At 39.5% G+C, this 20,097-nt stretch overlaps 2 protein-coding genes across 4 annotated transcripts in view; both read right to left on the reverse strand.

Annotated features, from left to right (window-relative positions):
* LOC145447973 (uncharacterized) overlaps nt 1-20,097 on the reverse strand; it is a 389,824-nt gene that overhangs the window by 138,669 nt on the left and 231,058 nt on the right. The gene's annotated exons all lie outside the window — the stretch shown is intronic.
* On the reverse strand, nt 1,072-7,983 carry LOC145447624 (queuine tRNA-ribosyltransferase accessory subunit 2-like). Of its 2 annotated transcripts, XM_080325867.1 has the most exons (7): nt 7,729-7,982; nt 6,784-6,903; nt 6,419-6,583; nt 4,761-4,972; nt 3,116-3,216; nt 2,950-3,055; nt 1,072-2,116 (listed from the first exon to the last, which is right to left on the reverse strand). In XM_080325867.1, exons 1-7 carry the CDS (start codon nt 7,792-7,794, stop codon nt 1,696-1,698), a joined length of 1,191 nt encoding a protein of 396 aa, XP_080181993.1. In that variant the 5' UTR covers nt 7,795-7,982; the 3' UTR covers nt 1,072-1,695. The 2 variants fall into 2 exon arrangements, with proteins under 2 accessions (XP_080181993.1, XP_080181992.1); XM_080325866.1 differs by having other exon boundaries at nt 2,950-3,216; nt 7,729-7,983.

Below are 20,097 nucleotides of genomic sequence, written 5' to 3' on the forward strand. Positions count from 1 at the left end.
AGTTTGGATTCCATCATATGGATACATTGGATAGTGCATGCGAGTGTTCTGTTAGGTAGGATTCTGGTTGAAATCATTTTGCCCTTGATTAAAATCGATTTTAATCAATTAAATAATTCAACCTGTGATGATAGCTGAACAGTGAACACGTTTAATCTATATGATAATGATGGGTCGCCAGAATCATAACTGATCTGTTCTAGTATAACGAGGATACATGTTCAGTCAAATCGGGACCATCCATAATAGTTACATCTTCATCTTGATCGATGGAGTGGTTCCTGCCAGCAAACTGGATCACAGATGAGGGAACCTTTCAAATTCCATAGAGAGTCCGGATTGCGCTTGGTTTGCGGTATCCCACCAGTGCCTCGGAAATAGCAGCAGCACGTCGCAGACAACTAACTAGCATCCACAGCAAAACGCTAACATATTGATTGACCATCGCTCTTTGCTCGTTTCCCGTCTGTCTGCCAAATAGCTAAACTATGCCGGTGACGAGATGCTATCTCCGGTTCATATGAAATACACATGATTGTCCGACAATGAGCCACATTCACGCATCTCGTCCGAAAATTTGAAAAAATCAACATAATAATCAATAAAATCAAAATGGTAAAATTAAAAACAAAAAGAAAACCTGATTCAAACCAGAATCCTACTGTAAGGCATGTAAACCTAGATATTAGACTACTTGTTGACAAGCTGGCCAGATGTAAATAATATGGTAAACCGCGGGTTGCATATAGGCTTCTACTAGTTGGCGATGGTAAGATGAATCTAAACAATACGACATCCAACTAGACATCTTCAAGTCTTGAGGCAAATCGAAAATATTCCTACGCGAAGTCTGCATACGCATATTTTTGTGTTTTTATACTTGAGAACTTTTCTCTAAGGACCAGATTAAGGCAAATATGAAGCTCATTTGGCCGGCTGCACGCTATTAAGACGCGGCAGTTTTGCTGGCCGCAGGTTGCGCACCTCAGCATTAATGAATAGACGTAACAGAAATACGCAATACCTCAAAAGCGATGAAACCTTATTTCCTCCGTGACAAAAGCAGTCCAATTCTGAGTGATAGAAAATTCTATTCCATCTTGCGATATACCGGAATAAAGCCGCACAAATCACGATAGAGGCGTAGATATTGCCCAGAGCCAGCATAAAAGCAAGTCAGCAGTAACAAAGCGGCTGTAAAATACAGCAGTGGTGGCGAGTAACGAAGTACTTCTATTCCGAATAGATCGTGACTTTGCACTATGAAAGTGGTTATGATCAGACTACTTCTTGACTGTCTCTAGATTTTAGTCAAGAGTTGGCCTAGAATATATATATTTTACACATCAATCGACAAGTCTATATGTAGCCAGCTACCTGAACAGAAATTTAATGATGACTATTGGAATACAGCTCAGGTTTGGATTACCGAAGCAGGTCTTCATTGATTATAGACTGCATCGGATTTTAGTTAGGACAAGGCCTAGAATACTTGACGGTTTATTTACTTTGAAATCAGTACTGCCACTTTTACTCAAGTATAAGGTTACATTACCTTCCTTCACCTTGAGTATCAACAACAACCTTGACCACCTATGAAATACCGTAGCACTGGCAATTCGACACAGAAGAATCGCGTTTCCACCAATAATCGCAAGGGCCTTGTATATCACACACCACGCCATTATCAGCATACTACGTGAACACGGTGGCTCGCAATGTTTCCGCTTTGAATTTCTCATACTCTCCACTCGCGACCGCCAGCCTGACACGCTCAAAAAACGCTAGATAGTGTTGTAAGTTATGAAGAGTCAGCAGAATCGGTGCCAGCAACTCGTTAACCGCTATCAAATGATACAAGTACGCCCTCGTGTGGTTCTGACACGCGTAGCAAGTGCATCCAGCCAGCAGAGGCTCAAACGCCAACCGGTTAGCGTCGTCGCTTAAATCCAGCACGTCAGGACCGGGATTACCCGAGTTTGAAGTGCCTGGAATGGGGAAGACTATTGCTTTGTTGTTCTGTGCGAGAATTATCGGGTACGAAGTGTCGAAGATGTCGATACCAGCTTCCAAGAGTTCGAATACTCTCCTTGGGCTTTGAGGTCCGGGAACAAACCTGGCGACAGAATTTCGATTGTAGCAGCCACCATTGGACAACTGGAAAATTTTCAACTTTTCCTAATTTGACTATAGAGTTAGAATGATAGGTGCTAGCTACACAGTTTCTTCCCAAATTTGTTAAGAATTAGAAACTGAATTGCCATCAACTCGGAAATTGGATTGAGCTGTTCTTCTGCAAAACGATTGCTTGGTTTACGGCTTCCAAATGGATCGACTACCCGCCTATATTTGTTTACTGCAAATCTTGAGAGGTATCGTTGAAGTGTACGGTAAGTTATATTATAGACAATGTGCTAATGATTACTAGTTCATGAGTTGATGTTGATTTGAAACGAATGAACAAATTTCATCTTGACATAACCGCCAAGTTATGATGTGGACATTACCCTATTCATCGTCAATCCTCAATGCCATGATTGGTTTCATGGACAATTGGACATGGTCAGTTGTGCCTATGCTCATCAGCCTGCTGAAGCAGTTGGACAGATTTTTAGTCTGCATACCTTATGTTCAATACCATACAACGTTTTTCCAGAACCCCAGAGAGACTCGCGGCAGACCTGAGAATCACAGCTTGTGAATCACTGATTACTGATCACTGTCGAGTTTTCAGAAACACCGCAGATCAAATTAGAATTCAAATTACACCATAGAAACGTGTCAGAAACTAGAGTAGAATTATATTACTGGCATTTCTCTTCAACTCGACAAAAGAGTCTAGTTTTTCAAGTTTACTTAGTAGCTAGCCTCGTGTATGGGTGTTGATCATTTGTACCTTTGACTGAATCGGTTCTACATCACAGCACATCCGTAATCACCAAATCCTACCTCAATTTATTCTTCGGTAAATCGGCAACCGACGCTTTTACAAGGTCGATATAATCGCTGTGTTCACAGTCGATGCCTTCCACCGAGAATCCAATGGTTTTATCCACTGAAGCAACATAGGAAGGGGTTAAACTGGGGAATGTTTCAAACTTGTACAAATACTGACGATGGTCTCCCAGCAGTTTCAGCGCCGACGTCGTATACCGTTTTCGCAGCTCCGTGCTGTTGCCGCCTTGCAGAGGTGGAATTAGGAGAGAGTCTTTCAATCTAGAAATGCGACACAAGGTTGATACGGTGATACGCTACACGGAATTAGGCGAGTTCTCTATAGAACTTCGATGCATACAAAATGAATAGTAGGCTATATTCATATTGAAATAATTTTTTTCCAAATTACACTAGAATTAGAATTACAGCTACACATTTTACAAATCAGAATGGAATTAGAACCAGGCCTATGGCTACACGTTTTTCCAAATTACACTAGAATTAGAATAATAGCTACAAAATATTATAGCTACACATTTTTCCAAATCCCACTAGAATTATAGCTACAAATTCTTTCCAAATTGCACTAGAATTAAAATTATAGCTACACGTTTCACAAATCAGAATAGAATAGAATTAGAACTATAACTACACATTTTTTAAAATTACACTAGAATTAAAATTATAGCTACACATTTCACAAATCAGAATAGAATTAGATCTATAGCTACACATTTTTCAAAATTACACTAGAATTAGAATAATAGCTCCAAATTTTTCCAAATCACACTAGAATTAGAATTATAGCTCCAAATTTTTACCAAATTACACTAGAATTAGAGTTATAGCTACACATTTCACAAATCAGTATAGAATTAGAACTATAGCTACACATTTTTTAAATTACACTTGAATTAGAATTATAGCTATAAAATTTTTCCAAATTACACTAGTATTAGAATAATTGCTACAAAATATTTCAAAATTACACTAGAATTGGCATAATAGCTACTAACCATCTTCAAATTACACTAGAATTGAATTATAGCTTCACATTTCTCCAAATCACAGTAGAATTATAGCTACAAATTCTTTCCAAATTACACTAGAGTTAGAATTATAGCTACACATTTCACAAATCAGAATAGAATTAGAACTATAGCTACACATTTTTCAAAATTACACTAGAATTAGAGCTATAGCTAAACAGTTCTTGAAAATTAGATTAGAATTATTGAATTCATCCAAACTTGGACAAAAATCAAGTTCAGGTCATATCAAATCATAGCTCATCCTCATAAGCATGCGAATGGCAAATGTCTGTACACCGTGGTAGGCTCGTTTCGCACTATACAGTTTTCCCCTTGTAGAATTTCTTTCTTTGGATAATCAGAAATTATATTAGAATTAGAGCATGCAGCAACATTTGACAAATCACTTGAGAATTAGATTGCCGGCATTTCATTCTAATTAGACAACTAGAACGATGTAATTGTCCAAGTCGGAATCGGAGGTGGCCAATGATACCACAAATAGCTATAATGTTCAGAAATACACACGGTAGCTATTTCACGTGGTTAGTCCGCCCACTTTGCCCGAAAAGCGACGCAAACTCATCCTAACACAAATTCTACTTTTCAGAATCTAAATCGACAAAAGTAGTTCTGCCGAAAAAACGGTAGGCTACATGTAGAAGCGGAAGTTGTCTAAAACACAACCACTTGAGTAAGTAGTGTAGGTAGGCAAAACCTACTTGAGTACGTACTCTGAAAAGTACAAATACTTCATTACTGACCGACTCTGCTACATACACGCCCACTCACTCCGAACGCTTTTTCAATATCGACAAGCTGTCCTCCAAAAATTTAACGGAATTGGCGAAAGATTTTGAAATCCTCTTTTTCGACGCGTTTTCCATCGCCGTGTCGCTGTCGCCGAGAATTTCGAACACGTCAGGCTCCAGTTTCGACATCAGTTCTATATGCCGCGCGGGGTCGACCATGATACGACCGCTATTTCCCCAGACTGAAACCGCCTGCAATCGTAAAAAAGCGACAAGTTGTTAATGCATGTTTAATGTATGTACTGTAGCAGTGGTTCTCAAACTTTTTTAGACACGCCCTCTTTATGATAGTGAAAAATTTCGCGACCCTGTTATCGTCATATCAAAAAATGCAACCGATATGCTAGCGAGCCCAACGCATGGTTTGATGGCATGGAAGGGTATGACTGTTGATGGGAGGATTCTTAAATATGAAATTTGGACTATACACAGAGTAATAACTAGAGCCATGTAAAGTCATTAATTAAAGTCATATTTTTTCCTATGCATCAGTAAGTCGTGAAATGAATTTTAACACAAAACGCATCCCCACGAGGTATATTAGGGAAGTTATGAAGTCACATCTTGTCAACCTATATCAGTGTCTGTGGAGCGCTCATTTTCCTTAAACTTAAGTCATTTTACGACCAAATTGTAACTTCAAAGACTCTAACATTCCACACTACATGAAACTGTACTACAACAATGGTTTAAAATAAAAAATGGATGTGTATTACTGTTATGTTGTGTCTGTTTTACTCTTTAGTTCCGTGAGTGACGTTGTTCGCATGTAACAATTAACGAACACATATTTTCCCAAAAATAAAGTCGTATTATTGCTTATTAAGGTCGTGTAAAAATAGCCATAGTAATAACAATGAATTGTAGGTAAATTTTCAGTTGATCGCAGCTTCGCGCCCCCCTTGAAATGCTTTCACACGCCCCAATTTGAGAACCACTGTACTATAGGGTTGTTTAAATATGTGTTTTTTTCCCCCGGATTCCGGCGATTCACTGATTATATCGTTAGGTTGCTTAAAAAACACGCTGTGCACCAAATCTGGCTAGATTCCAACTGGTAGACGTAAACGCGCAGAAGGTTGAAAATTTTATGGTTAACCGGCCATTAAATTATTGAGTGGTCTACAAAAACCATATAGAACAAATTTGACGCAACTCGAGCCCGTAGGTGCGGAGTTATTTGAGCTTTTCATAAATAATTTTGGGATTACCCACCATACAGGTTACTTTTGCGAACCCAAAATTTCCAACTGCAATAACTTCGCTTCTGCAGGTTGAAAGTGAGCAAAAATTGTAAAGCATCTTTCTTTTAGACAACTCAACAATTTCATGAGGTTGACACTAAAATTCGAATCTTTTTCAAATTTTTGTTAATTCAAAATTTTCAAACTCCTGTGCTTAACCGTTCACATCTACCAGTTGGATTCGAGCCAAATGGTGTGGTCCGAAAAAAAGAAGATATTTTTAAACAACCCTAACATGCCTGCACCTACATAGTAATGTGTCATCTGTATTAGAGGTATAGGCCTACCTACAGTCCTACACGGGCAGTATAAGTTTGCAAAGGCATTGATAGTGTCAATCAGGATAAGTTTCAACCACCATTTCACAGTATCAAGATGAATCTACGGAACTTACCTTAATTGTGTTCAATGTGGGACATGGCTTTCCCCTGGTTCTCGGCAACGAATCTTTTGTTGTCACCATTGTTACAGACGGGGAACCGAGATTGAAAAGCTCAGACATAGAACCGGGATATTCCGATATCGTCTCTTCATGATCGATAACGGACAGCAGTGGAATCTGCGATGAACATTCACACTCGAGCAGATTTTAATAAATGGGAAAATTTCCACCTTTTTCAAATTTGTTGCAAATTAGAATTGCTGATTTCACAAAAACTTGGAAATTTAGTTAAATTACGCATTGTACAAAGATACAACAATATTCGACTTTAGTTAATATCAAATCATTAGTGATTCCGTACCGCATTAGAAACCTACCTTGGCTACATTTGGGCGAAATTGTTTCGGAATGTATGAATAGGTCTCCGTAGTTAGATGTGGCACGCTTCCGGCATTCGTCGACAATATACATCCCGGAAAACAGATTTCTTTCTTCAACTGCAAACAGACGTCACATGCTTGAAAGTTGAAATTGATGAAGATGCGACAGTAAATCAACAGTAAATTTTTGCGTGTGTGCGACATAATGCATGGTGAGAGAGAGTCTTTTATTCACCGATCAATGACACATTACAAAAATGCAGCTGAAGGAATTGTTTTTAAAACATGGTAGCCTGTTACTAGCATAAGCTGTTACAGTATCAGTATCAGTCTATTATTATTTTCATCATTTCAAAACACGACAAAACTGTGATACAATGAAAAGATGGTCTCTCGAAGTCGTAACGACTTGGAGAGAGTCTTTGACACCTTCCTATCTTTTCATTGTATCGCAGTCTTGTGATATTTTGAAACGATGAAAATACTAATAAACCTGATTGATTGATTGGCAAGTGACAAAATTAATAACCGACAAAATGGATATAATTCAGGTAATCTTACAGAGACAGTAGTAATCAACACCCAATTCCATAATATGACATGGCCGGGTTCCTTCAAGTGAAAGGTATAAACCCCTCCTTACTGGAAAAACATAGAGACCTAGTCCACCATTACAATAATTCAGACACCGGTACCCTTGGTGCGATATTTGAATTGGTAGCCTATAACTGAGATTCAGCCTACTGTGAGACTGATTCAGAGAGTGTAAATTTTATAATTTTTCACCGCACTACTGTGAATCATTAGCAATAATTCCATCCAGCTGTATCATACCTATGCATATACTGTATCCTATATTTTGTTCGATTTTCAGCCCAGGCTACACTACTGCGCGATGTAATCGACGAAATCTGAATGATTGGTGTTGAATTTTCAAATTACCTCCCCTTTAGACCAGACAGTTCTTCCGAATCGCAAAGCTCCAACATCTCGCACTTCGAAATCCATAACGAGTCGCGGTTGGATCCGGGTCCAACTCTCGTTCTCTTGTCACTAGTACCAGCACGCCCAACCTTATCACTAACGGCACAAACGCCCAAATAATAACAATTTTGCTTATTGAATATTTTTATGTCCTTACTCCTTACGTTCACGTGTGCCGATTGTAGTGGCAGTAAGTAGACCGTAAAGGTAAACACGGCAGTCGGTCGTCGGTATAGTTCATACAGCGGTTATACTTTCAACTTTACATAGGTCGGATGATGGCAGTGTGCAATTAATTTTTCTTTCTTAAATTATCATCATCATTGCGTTTATAAGACACCGCTTACCGCTGACATTTATGTCGGGTGTCGGTTCAGAAATAATATGAGCAACAAAACGTTGATCGATTTTACATTTTGTACAGATATAAAATCCAACATATATTAAATTATCTGATGTGCAACACAGCGGGAAATAGATAAACTTCGCTCCACGCTATACGCAATCCGAATCAAGTCACGGCGCCACGGTTACTACTTATTGTGATGCGGAGAAGAAGCGCACTTTATAATCAACGACAGAAGCAGCAGTAATGAGAATCGGGCGGACTCAGATAGGGCCAGGACAGGATTTTGCACAATTTTGAGACAGTCGGATCGAATTCGGACTCTATCACAGATTTTGTTTCGGATGTTTTCGGATAGTTGTAACTTTTGCTTAGGATAATCTTGGATAATTCTGACCAGACGTGACTTTTGCTTTCAAGTCAAAAGAAGAAATCGTCCGTCCGACAGCCAAAAACGGATAAGCCGATAAAGATATTTTTTTCAATTTTATTTTAAATTATTTCTTCAAATTTGTCAAATTTAACAACTTTTTGTCTGGGTTTCCCACAAGAGTTGAACTTCAACATTTTAACAGATGTTATAAGAGGCCTTGACATATGGGTGAAGAAATTGTTTGGTAACAATATAGTTCACAGATTTGCGAAATATTTCATAAAATGCCCTTACTAATTCTAGTTGTCTAATTTCACTAAATTAGACCAAAATGCCAGTAATCTAATTCTAATCCCGTTTGTGGAATGTTTCTATGCTCTAATTCTAATTCTAATCTAATCTGTGAAATGTTTTTATCCTCTAATTCTAATTCTAATCTAAATTGTTAAATGTTTCTAAACTCTAATTTTAATTCTAATCTAATTTATAGTTTTCCGGGAAATGCCTTTTTTTCCGCGGCATTTTGCAACGAGGCATCAAGAATATCCCCCACGCGCAGGAAAATCCAGTCTCAAGTCGCCATCGCAATACTTATACCCAAGGTTCCCTCTTATTTCTGACGAGTCTGCGCACTGCGCTCACCAACTCACTGCGCAGACCCTTGGACAACGGTGCGTAACGACTAAAAAAAAGTTCATCACTTCGGATTTTTTGTGCGCAACTTTAATTTTCTGTGCGCAGAAACCATGTCAGCACTGCGCATTTGCGCACGTGCGCAGCTTAGAGGAAGCATTGCTTATACCGTTTATTCATAGTAGTTATTGTGACGAACATGCTAGCATAGTAAATTGTAGTCTGCGAACAACCTTCTAGTCTCGATCACAAACAGAACAGAAGTAAGGAAATAGATAGTTAGCAGAGGCTTGTTCACTTTCATGCCCACAACTACATCAAGAAAAAAGACGATATTTGCTTCAGATCCAACAAAAGAAAATATATCAGACCATTAAGTGGAAAAATAATTCGCTGCGGAGAGTCAGAGGATAAACTGTGATGTTTCGAGTTACTGGAAAAGAGAAAATAGTTTTCCTCGTCTCAAGGCTGCTGTTTGAGATCTCGTAAGCATGAATGCAACATCGGCTCCACTGGAAGGGGTTTTCAGCCATGACGGAGAACCGTATATAGTGCAGGGATCGCCAACTCAAAACGCGTCGCGGACCACTTTTCAAATTTCGTAGAGGCCGCGGGCCGCAAGAATGCAATATCGAGACAAAATAGGCCACACGCAGTTGAGCAACCACGTTTTAAAAACTTTACGTTAGTACAACATCATGCTCACTGATATGGGCGATGGGCATAGTTACCACAAAAGAAGAAGTATTTTATTAAATAAGTACAAATACAACAACAAATATCATGATCATAAACGGGCCGCGTGTCGGTGACCCCGGTATAGTGCAAAACGAGTCAAGCTTGGTGTACAGACGTTGACCATTCTAATGCTCATCGGAAAGCACTGTGATTTGATATAAGCCGTACTTGATTTTGCTGTATTTCTTTCAAATTCACAATTTCATTTAATTCCCACGTTTTTGCTAATTCAGTAATTCTAATTCGAATCTAATTTGGAAAAACTTGTGCAGCTTCAATTCTAATTCTAATCTAATTTAGAAAAACTTGTGTAGCTCTAATTCTAATTCTAATCTAATTTGGAGAAATGTGTAGCTCTAATTCTAATTCTAATCTAATTTGGAAAAATCTGCGTTGCTCTAATTCTAATTCTAATCTAATTTAGCATAGCTGAAAATTTTCTAGTTGTCCAAGTCTGACTATGAACGTATAACTCTTGTACGCTGCATGCAACCAGCGCAGTGCCAATTACTGCAAGTATGGCCCAGCTGCAATTCATTTAATACGCGACAGTGGAGGATTTTTACAGCATTGCCAGCCTTTATTTTTGACCAAAATTGACCATGAAACGAACAATTGATTTGCACATAATTCGGCCAACAGCGAGCGGAATTACAGTGTCGCTTAGGTGGATCGGATGCAGATGAGGAGCCTAGATCAGTGGTTCCTAACCTTTTTCCTCTCGTGGACCCCTTGGCCGATGTTTGAGATAAAATTCCCCCTATGAAAAAGTTGCCTGTGACTAAGAAAAGGTGCTTTTTAACGCACAACCATTTGTTGACTGAGCAATATATGGCCAAACATATTCAGATATGTTCGAACTATGTCGAATGCGGATCGCACTGCACTTCGGTAAGGTGCAGCTAAATTTGACCCGTTTTTTTACCGGTCGGGTATAGCCGCTGACGAAAAATAAATCACCGAGTTCGCTTGCTATGGCCTTGAGTTGAATCGATTGATTTGGTATGTTTTTCACGTTAGCTCATATGTTGACTTAAAAAGCTAAATATTTTAATCAGGGGCCTTGTGCTGAATTCGGCTTGGCTTTTTCCTGCTTAATAGCAATTTGGTCGAGAGGCTGTCACGGGCCCTTGTCGCTTGCTTTTTTCTATAATATCTTCTACATTTCATTCAGTGTGCATGCCTCCTCTTTACATCGCCTAGGCCAAGGTGAGTGTCTGATTCCGGAGACTACTCCAAGTCGAGTCGACACCTTCCTATTTCATTGAGTCGCACTTTTGTGGTATATTGAACTGATAAAAATTGCCAATAAACCAATGATGAGGATGATGACGAAATCGTCTCGCGAGCCTCACTTTATCAGGGGGTGTAATATCTACAGAAGGAATTTAAACATACATACCTAGCTTAAAATCCGCCAAAGAAACGTATACAATTGTAAAGAACGAGCTTCATACGCAACACTTCTACCATAAAAATCTAAAAACCTTGCGAACCCAGTGTATCTTCGGATACAACCCTAAAACCAGATTCCCCCTGAAAACTTCAAAATTCCCCCCTGGTTGGGAACCACTGATAGACCTCCACCTCGATCACTTGGAGGTATTTTGGAGTCGCCCTTGATCGGGCTTGAACGTGCAACCTATTGGTGTTCTATCATGGAAATGTGCCACTACAATAGCCGACACCTCCGTCATAGCAGCGACAACACATCTATTATATTATATTAAAACCTTGGACAAGTCCTGCCCAGTACCTCAATACTTACTAACATAAACAATATGAAAATGCACGTTGATACATTTCATGTCCAAATTCTGATATGACTCGTGCATAATTCTTGGCTACAATTGCAAAGTGTAAGAAATTATTTTTCTACGTGGGATTTATATTATGTTCTTATTGAGTAACCAATTGAATATATTTATCCCTCAAAAATGGTTATGAGTGGTTATTATATTGTGCGACGGGGACGCTGTGTACTGTCATAAAATACAACGTGCCGGCAGTGCAAGTTTGACACAAATCGGAGACTGTGTTGGATCCAGTAAATGCATATAAGATGCTTGTTGCAAGCAGAGGTCTTCAAAGTATCCAGTGTTAGTAAAGTAGACGTAATCATGCAGTTGATTCAGGTCTGAACCCACAACCAGTTCAAGTTTATTCGTAAAATTTCATCACTTCAAAACATCACAAGACTGCAATACAATGAATGATAGGAAGATCCCGAAACGACTAGGAATAGTCTTGAGATCAGACACCCACCAGGGCCTAAGCGATGTTAAGAGGAGGCATGCACACTGAATGAAAGTAAAAGAAGCTGTAATTTCAAGTGGCAAATGCAGGAAGGCGAGATCGACATGTCAGGTCGTGGTCCGGTAAATGGTGAGGGCTGACTAGTGTTCACTCAACACTCACACAACAATAAGTATAGGCCTATTGCTATTTTCAAGGCGTGCCACCAATACTTCAAGGGAACGTAGCAATGATGGTAGTTTCGAATTAAATTTGTTTGTGAGATAACACGCTTTGACTAGTAACTATACAGCTAAAATCAAGGTTGATTCCTTTTGGAATTGACAGAAGCATCTTCAGCCTCCTACCAAAGAATAAAGGACCCTAGAAATAGCTAATAGCTATCATTGTCGAAGATGAATTCTGTTCCCGTGGTGATACAGAGAAGCTTCGAGCATTCGTCAACCAGTTCTCCGAATTTTCATAAGGTACCAATCAACAGCAAAAGACAAGGGTTGCCGATACTTTCATGACGTATATCACAAATGAGAATTAGCCCAGCACCGGCTGTTCAATTTCTTATTTTCAGTGATATCCGTACTGCAAATCCTGTTTTCGATTCTTGACAGCGCTATGGGCGTTAAGAGGAAGGGAACCCCCAAAATATATTGAAACTATTTTTCTACTATGCATACTGCGGCATGTACAAAAATGAGTCCAACAGTATTAGCAATTATGAAAGAACGCCAACCTAGTATCGCATGAAATCGTTTGGCTACTTTAATCTAGGAGTGTGCTCTGTGCAACCTGCGAGAGCGCGACTATTATGTGAACGGACATTTCGACGCTGGACATTTTCAAGCTAGGGTCGCGACCTAGATATTATATTTCGGGCCACATACGATTCCGCACGGTATGTGCGCTGCCAAAATGGCTGGCGGCGATAAAACCTTGAAATTAAATAACTGCCGCATGTTGGCCAGAGCGTTGAACACTGTCCAGTCGCCGAAATGACCAGCGCTGGCCGCTTGAGGAATGAGACCCGCCGGGGAAAATACTGAGCACTGTGTCAAAATGCGAATTTGAAATTATGTTTAGCTCTTTTAGTTCGTCTGGCAGCCTACGTGTAAGCGATTTCAATATATCTGGAGCAACGACCACCTTTGCCGCTTTACCACGAGCTTTGCAGCTTTCTAGTCAAATCTAGTGACAGACGAACCTTAATGTGACATCAAACCGACTTGTATGATACAGGGGTGGCCTCATTATTTCATCAACAGGCCATGTCATCGTACCAACATTGATGGTCCTGTCACTTATTGGCTATGGCTCCGACTGGAAAGGACCTAAAGACCAGAAGATAGATAATAGCGCGACTAAATGATGCAAATATGACCAGAGGTGGTCAGTAACGAAGTACTTCTACTTTTTCGAAGTACTCAAGTAGTTTTCCGCTACTTGCGGTACTTACTCAAGTAAATCAAATTTCGGGTACTTCTACTTCTACTTCGTAATATTTTGTGATCTAGTTACTTAATTTTCGCTCTTTTAAGTTTGTCACGTAGAAATAGTTTAATCCTCCAATCAGAAAGATAGCCTAAGGAATTTCGGGGCTGTTTATGACGTAGTACCAACATTTAATTTTCATAAAACTTAAGTAACGCCCAGAATTTTAGCCGGTCTTCGCGCAAAGTAGCTATGGAGTGACAATTATGTTTTCACGAAAGTATCGGTGAATGTAATTTAGGTATATCGGGTTGTGTGGTTCCTTTCACACCGCATTGTCGCCCATATGAAATCACTCTAAATATGTCCCATCATAACGTTTGAAGCTACCGTTTCGCAATCTAGCAATAACCTATCATATCGTAATCTAGCAGCCCATGGCGTGTCCTAATCTGGAGGAGTGGACTCTGACTTTTTTGAGCATTAGACCTGTTTTTAGCAGACCAACGCTGAAAATTTCTGGACAAAAGACATGAAATATATTTTCCGTTTTTTACCATCAAACAATCCATTGGGATTGCCAGCATTCTGGCTGCATTTTGTGATATGACGATAGGGGGACATGAATTTTTTCATCATCATGAAAGGGGTGGGGGTGGGCATGAGAACCACTGATCTGCTTTGACCATCTTCGTATATATACTGTTGATCCTATGCGTTGTCATACATATAGAGCATTACTTCTGTTAAATTCATAGCATGTTAAAACATAGGTGTATCCTGGTACGGATGTATTCCTAGCGCACAGCGCTGGATCCACACCACACACGCAAATGTGAATCCGTTTGAGTATTGTCGGTATAGTTCACGTCAGTAATCCACAATTTTTAGTTCCCTCCTTTCATAGCTCCCTTCTTGGGATGCGTTTTCCGTAATTTTGCGGTAAAGTATTAGAATGTAAACTTTCCGAGATAGCCTATGCTGCAGTGATTATCCTATGTCTGTAGTTTTTAGGCGTTAATGATATCCACTTCGCAGTCAAAACTGATTTATTGATTTTTCAGTAATAAAAAAATCCATACCTGTGTATCTTAACCTTTTCTTGTCGCGATCTCAGATTGCACCAGCGCGGGCGTGGAGACCTCACATCCCGGCTACTCAACTATTTGTAGCAAAGGTGCATTTACGAAAGTTTTCTTAGGTCCGTTATATCTGTCATGAAATAATTTACGGTCATACAAATGTCATATACGGTATAACAATATGCAAAATCCGATGTAGCGTTGTTAGCAAAAACAATAAGTGAAATGCATGTATTATATTGTTAGTCACCGCTAGTGGGAGTTCAATATAGGCAGTTCAACCATAGTGTCCCACAATGGTGAGAACACCAACGAAATCAAACGGCTCACTGCATTTGGTTTATATCATTCTCCCCATTCTGTCAAAGGCAATTTCGGCAATATTTCTACTGACTTTCTGAAGTCGAAATTTGCGATAAAACGGATGCCAATTGAAAGCTGCCTGGCCTGGTAGCAGATTACGGACATTTTATTCTGCACATGGACCTGAAACACCCTAAAAACAGTCTCGAATTGTGCATTGTGACGGAGTTTGGCATTGTAAAGCAATAGTGCCGCCTGGAAGAGCGATACCGCAGGTCAGGAGCAAGAGAGCAGGAACGCACACCACAAAAGTAATGCCCATTGTTCGCGAAACTCGCAAATTATATTACAGATTACGCTGGTCAACTCGTTGCGATCGCATAAATTGCTATGCCGAATTGTCATGCTATGTATTTTGAATCATAAAATGCAATGCTAATTTCCAAAACGAATGTGATCCCGGTGGCAGATATAGCAGCCCAGCTGAAAATGTTATGTAAGCTAAAATATTTGGTGCAGTCAGTAAATTTTATGTCTGGAGGCGAAGCGATGAACACACGATAAGGTCGAATGAAAACCATGAAAACTTAGGGTCGATCTGATACTTTTGTGTAAGTATAAACGTGCTATATATACGAGGATAAGTTGCGATAAGTAATTATCATTTTTGAAGCAGTGACATGCTTAGAGTGTGCGTGGTAGTACGAATAGAACTATTCTCAGGAGATTTTATAAGCGACCTTGCTGCATATATATACACAGTAGCCTACCAGACTGCTGCTATCGCCTCCTATACCTATAGACCTCGTTTTCGCCACTGCAGTAATTCTAATTCTAATCGATTTTTGAAAAAACTGCACCTATAATTCTAATTCTAATCTAATTTGAAAAAATATAACTATTACTATACTTTAAATTCTAGTCTAATTCGGAAAAGCTGAAAATTTTCAATTTGTTTGTCCAAGTCTGGTATACAGTGTACATGAATGTGTAATATAGGGAGGAGGAATGGTAAGAAAATACGTATTGCACATATTCGACTTGGCGTATAACCTAATCCCCCCAAAAGTATTTCTGGTTAAAAGATCAGGTCAGCGCGAGTGCTCACGTTTACGAACATTAAACTATACCGTCAGTAAGCGCAAAACATCTCATCCATGTAGGTTGTTGCACAAACTCCACATTAGGGTTGCATTTAAAACAAATGGTTGTTTAAACCGCTTTGTTCAAAACAAAGATCTTTTTGAAAAAAAAAACGAGATTGGTTTTTTTTAAAAGTTGTATAATTATGCCATAATTGTGTAAATACTTTCCAAAGAACATGTAGTATGAGCCTACGGACGATTTACACCCAACATAGCCGACGTATACGATACGGAATGGTTAATACCCTTGAAATAGTCTGCTCAACGGTTTTCGTACGGAGATATAGATGATTGGTACGGAATGAATGTTCAGATGATGATGACCGCCGACCGTGAAAATGCTGCAAGACGATGTAGTCTCAGTTGAAGATATTTTGGTCCGTATATGACAGGGGTTTATGGGCCTATTTCGTCAAAGGAGCTATATATCTTCAATTGTCAATACCAATGCATTATGACGTCATAATTGAATATTTGTGACGTCATGGCTTAAAAAACATGTTTATACAAGGATCTTGTTTTGAACATGTTTGCTTTAAATATATTTTTGTTATAAATGCCATCCTACTTCACATATACCAATGAAACTTGTTCATCCGACGATTCACGCATAACTACTGTCAAGCCTAGGTGCTGAAATAATCCCAAGTGTTGCTCAAATGAACCCTACGATATGGAAAACAAGCCTTGTAACTCATCTGCTGTCTGTGACTCTGGGAACAAGCCCCATTGCTGCAGTTCAACTGCAAGGCTCTGTAGTGTACAAGCAATGATTACTAATCGGAGCACTGCTATCCTGATTTGGATTGTAAAGCAACGGAAAGCCCATGGTGCTGCACATCGAGTCGAAAATGCTGCCCACCTGCATCTGAGAGGATACAATTCGACGGAACTAAAGCAAAGTATTTTCACTCGAGTGAATATACAGTATACACCAGTGGTACAAAAAACCACAACCTACGTCAGACTTGCACCACATTATAAATTATACGAAACATTTTGATCCAAATAACGCTTGCACGTAGGGATGCAGGATTTATAACCGCGATACAATTATGAGTTAAGTTCTATTCTCGTGTACACTCAAGGGACCGAAAAGGGTGCTACGCGAAAACGGAACCTAGCTCATAATCATATCGTGGTCATAAATCCTATGTGTCTACCTACCTACAATGCATACATTCCTACGTTCCTATTCGCATGCATAATTTGTGTTTAAATGTTGTACTCCATTTATACCGCGATGTATATCTGAGATAGGTTCTGGCTTCATGTGCCACGGGCGTATATTCACATTCGTATATCAGGGGTGGTACACGGGTGGAAATACACATTCTATTCGCTATGAGTGTATGACGTATCACGTCTGAGAATTAGCAGAGCACCAACTCTTCAATTTGTCATATTCAGTGATATCTGTATGCAAATCCTGTTTTTGATTCTTGACAGCGCTGGGCGTTAAGAGGAAATTCGCTAGAAATAGAATCATGAACGCAGTTCATCGCCAGGAACATAAACCTACCATGCCATCAGCCACCAACCAACCAACCTCCACCCACGTCACGTTTCCTATTCTGGCGACTCGTATATAGTACATGATATGACTGTGCGATTCATTTCCTCGGGTAGCTCTGTCTCGTTGAAGCGTTCAGGGAAGCTGGTGGCGCTGGAACCGCTATAATGTATGTGCGTGATCAGCGCCACAGAATAAGTGCGAACTTACAATCGAAGTACATACTGCAGTCTATATTAGTTCAGATCATTTAATGACTATTTTGTTATCGAACTAATAGTCTAGCTTACAATGTCGCCGGATGCTACCTCCCAGGACAGTAGCGAAGCACTGGTAACGGTTTTGTTAGCATATCGAAGGGAATCGTTGCGAGTTTCTAGTAGGGATGGTGTGAACGCGAGGTTCACGTTCGCGTTCTGTGTGTGAACCTCAGAAATTTAGAGGTTCACCTTCAAAAACGAACCTTGGTAGGTTCTGCTCTGTAAACCCTTTTCATCTATTAACATTTGCCACGTCAATATAACATCTTTCGTTGAAATTCTTTGCATTTCAAATGTGGACCAGTCTATGCATGGCGCTGACAGCATAAAAAAATCAACACTAAACGAGCATGCACCTTGCCAATCTCAAAAATTTTACTTGCTTTGTTACAGAAGTTTGCTCGAAATGTCCAGCATTCCGTTTGTGAATATTTAGTGACTCTCAGCTATGAACTTGACCCCCACACAACATCAAGAGCGAAATATGCTACATGTAGGTCAGTGGTTCTTAACCTTTTTTCGTCTAGCGCCCCCTTTCAAAAATTACCGTGCCCCAGCGCCCCCCCCACCTCATATTGTAAGGACTGTAATAAAGACAATGGGTAAATGGGAGGGCTGTAACAGCACTTCGTCAGCCCCCCCCCCAAAAAGGATTGTCTTGCGCAGTGCGCACCCATAGCGTGATAAACCAAACTTCTGAGGGCTTCGCCGCCAAGAACCCCGTTGCGTGATTTCGATGATCAGCAAAGTTTGTATGGCCTGGTCACCCTAGGCGCCAAAATTTGCTATAATGCATGAATGAATAGGTGATAATTCCATACATATGTCGCTATACACTTTTTATCCTCTCAGCCCAAGTAATCAGATTGACCAGTAGCGCTGAGTGAGCATTTGTATTGGAAAATAAAGGCCACGTAATTAATAATTGAACATATTCGGGGGTGGCCGTTGGTACAATTAATTCGTTACATGTTGTTATTTTGTTACCTCTTGTCCGCTACATCGTCAAAATATCATGAACGCATAAACGTATTAAACTGAAGTAAGTACACCATTCAAAATTGGTATTTCTTCTCTGGAAATAAATTTTCTCTGATGGATGTTATTTGTCCTGTGGGGTTGGCAATACGGAGAAATTAATGGTATTGGATATTGGGTTTTGTTTTAGTGCTTTGTGTGACTATAAGCAAGTCAACTGAGAATGGGATGCATATATCTGCTCACATTGAATTTCGCACTGCACCCAGTTATTAATTCCAACATGAATGTATTCCAAACAAAGAAACTCATATTATATAACGTTCATGTGAGGTTGTGAACTACAACACTAAATAGTATCATCTTTTATGATACGACGACGATGAAGAAATATTCTGACGATTTCATTTTGTAGATCTCAAATACAAATATATTTAGTTATTCATTTCGTGAACAAAGCTTCAAAGCTTGTTTCATGTACAAGGGGCTCTCACGCTCAAAAGTAATATACAGTGCCTCCTTCTTCGATTTTCACGCGCTGTGTGCTGCGGGATATAATACCTAATTCGAAACATGTTGTTGAAAATAACCCTATAGGGTTACTTACCTTACTATAGTAAGCGTGACGGCAGTGTTTTGTCGAGAAATTGGCGATCTAAAAGTACGCGCAATTCGTTTTACATGAATCATAATAACCCACTACATTTATGAAAACATAGCAAACATCATCGCGTAGCGCGACCAAAAATTTCGGGATTTGAAATGTTTTGTGGAATGTTAATTTGCTCTGAATACTCAATTAAGGATATGTCCTACTGCTACATCATCTACTGCAGTGGTTCTCAACCGGGGGTCCGCGGACCCCTAGGGGTCCGCCAAGCAATTTCAGGGGGTCCGCGAGACCTCAAAAATTTTAAAATGGTTGATAACGTAATTTTTATTAATTTTTTTAATTTGAAAAAGCATGAGGCAGTTTCGCACCACAACTGCTAAAACCTCATGACTCATCATCATAATAATCGTCTGACATAAACTGTCGTAGTGTGGAAATTCATTTTCATTGCCAATTTTCCAATAACCTGCTGATACAAACATATTGCTGTTTAGAGAAGTTTTGTTGGGGTTTGTTGACAAAATAGAAATATGGAGATAGTAACGTCAACCAGGGTGGCTTCGTAATGTCTTCTTGACTTGAAGTTGTCAGTCTCATCAAATTAGTGAACAGTCGTTTGAAATAAAAAGTTCCGAAGTATTTCCCTAATTTGTCACAATGCA

This window comes from Botryllus schlosseri, chromosome 10 (genome assembly GCF_051294905.1).
Source record: "Botryllus schlosseri isolate E-star chromosome 10, Bs_hap1, whole genome shotgun sequence".
NCBI lineage: Eukaryota > Metazoa > Chordata > Ascidiacea > Stolidobranchia > Styelidae > Botryllus > Botryllus schlosseri.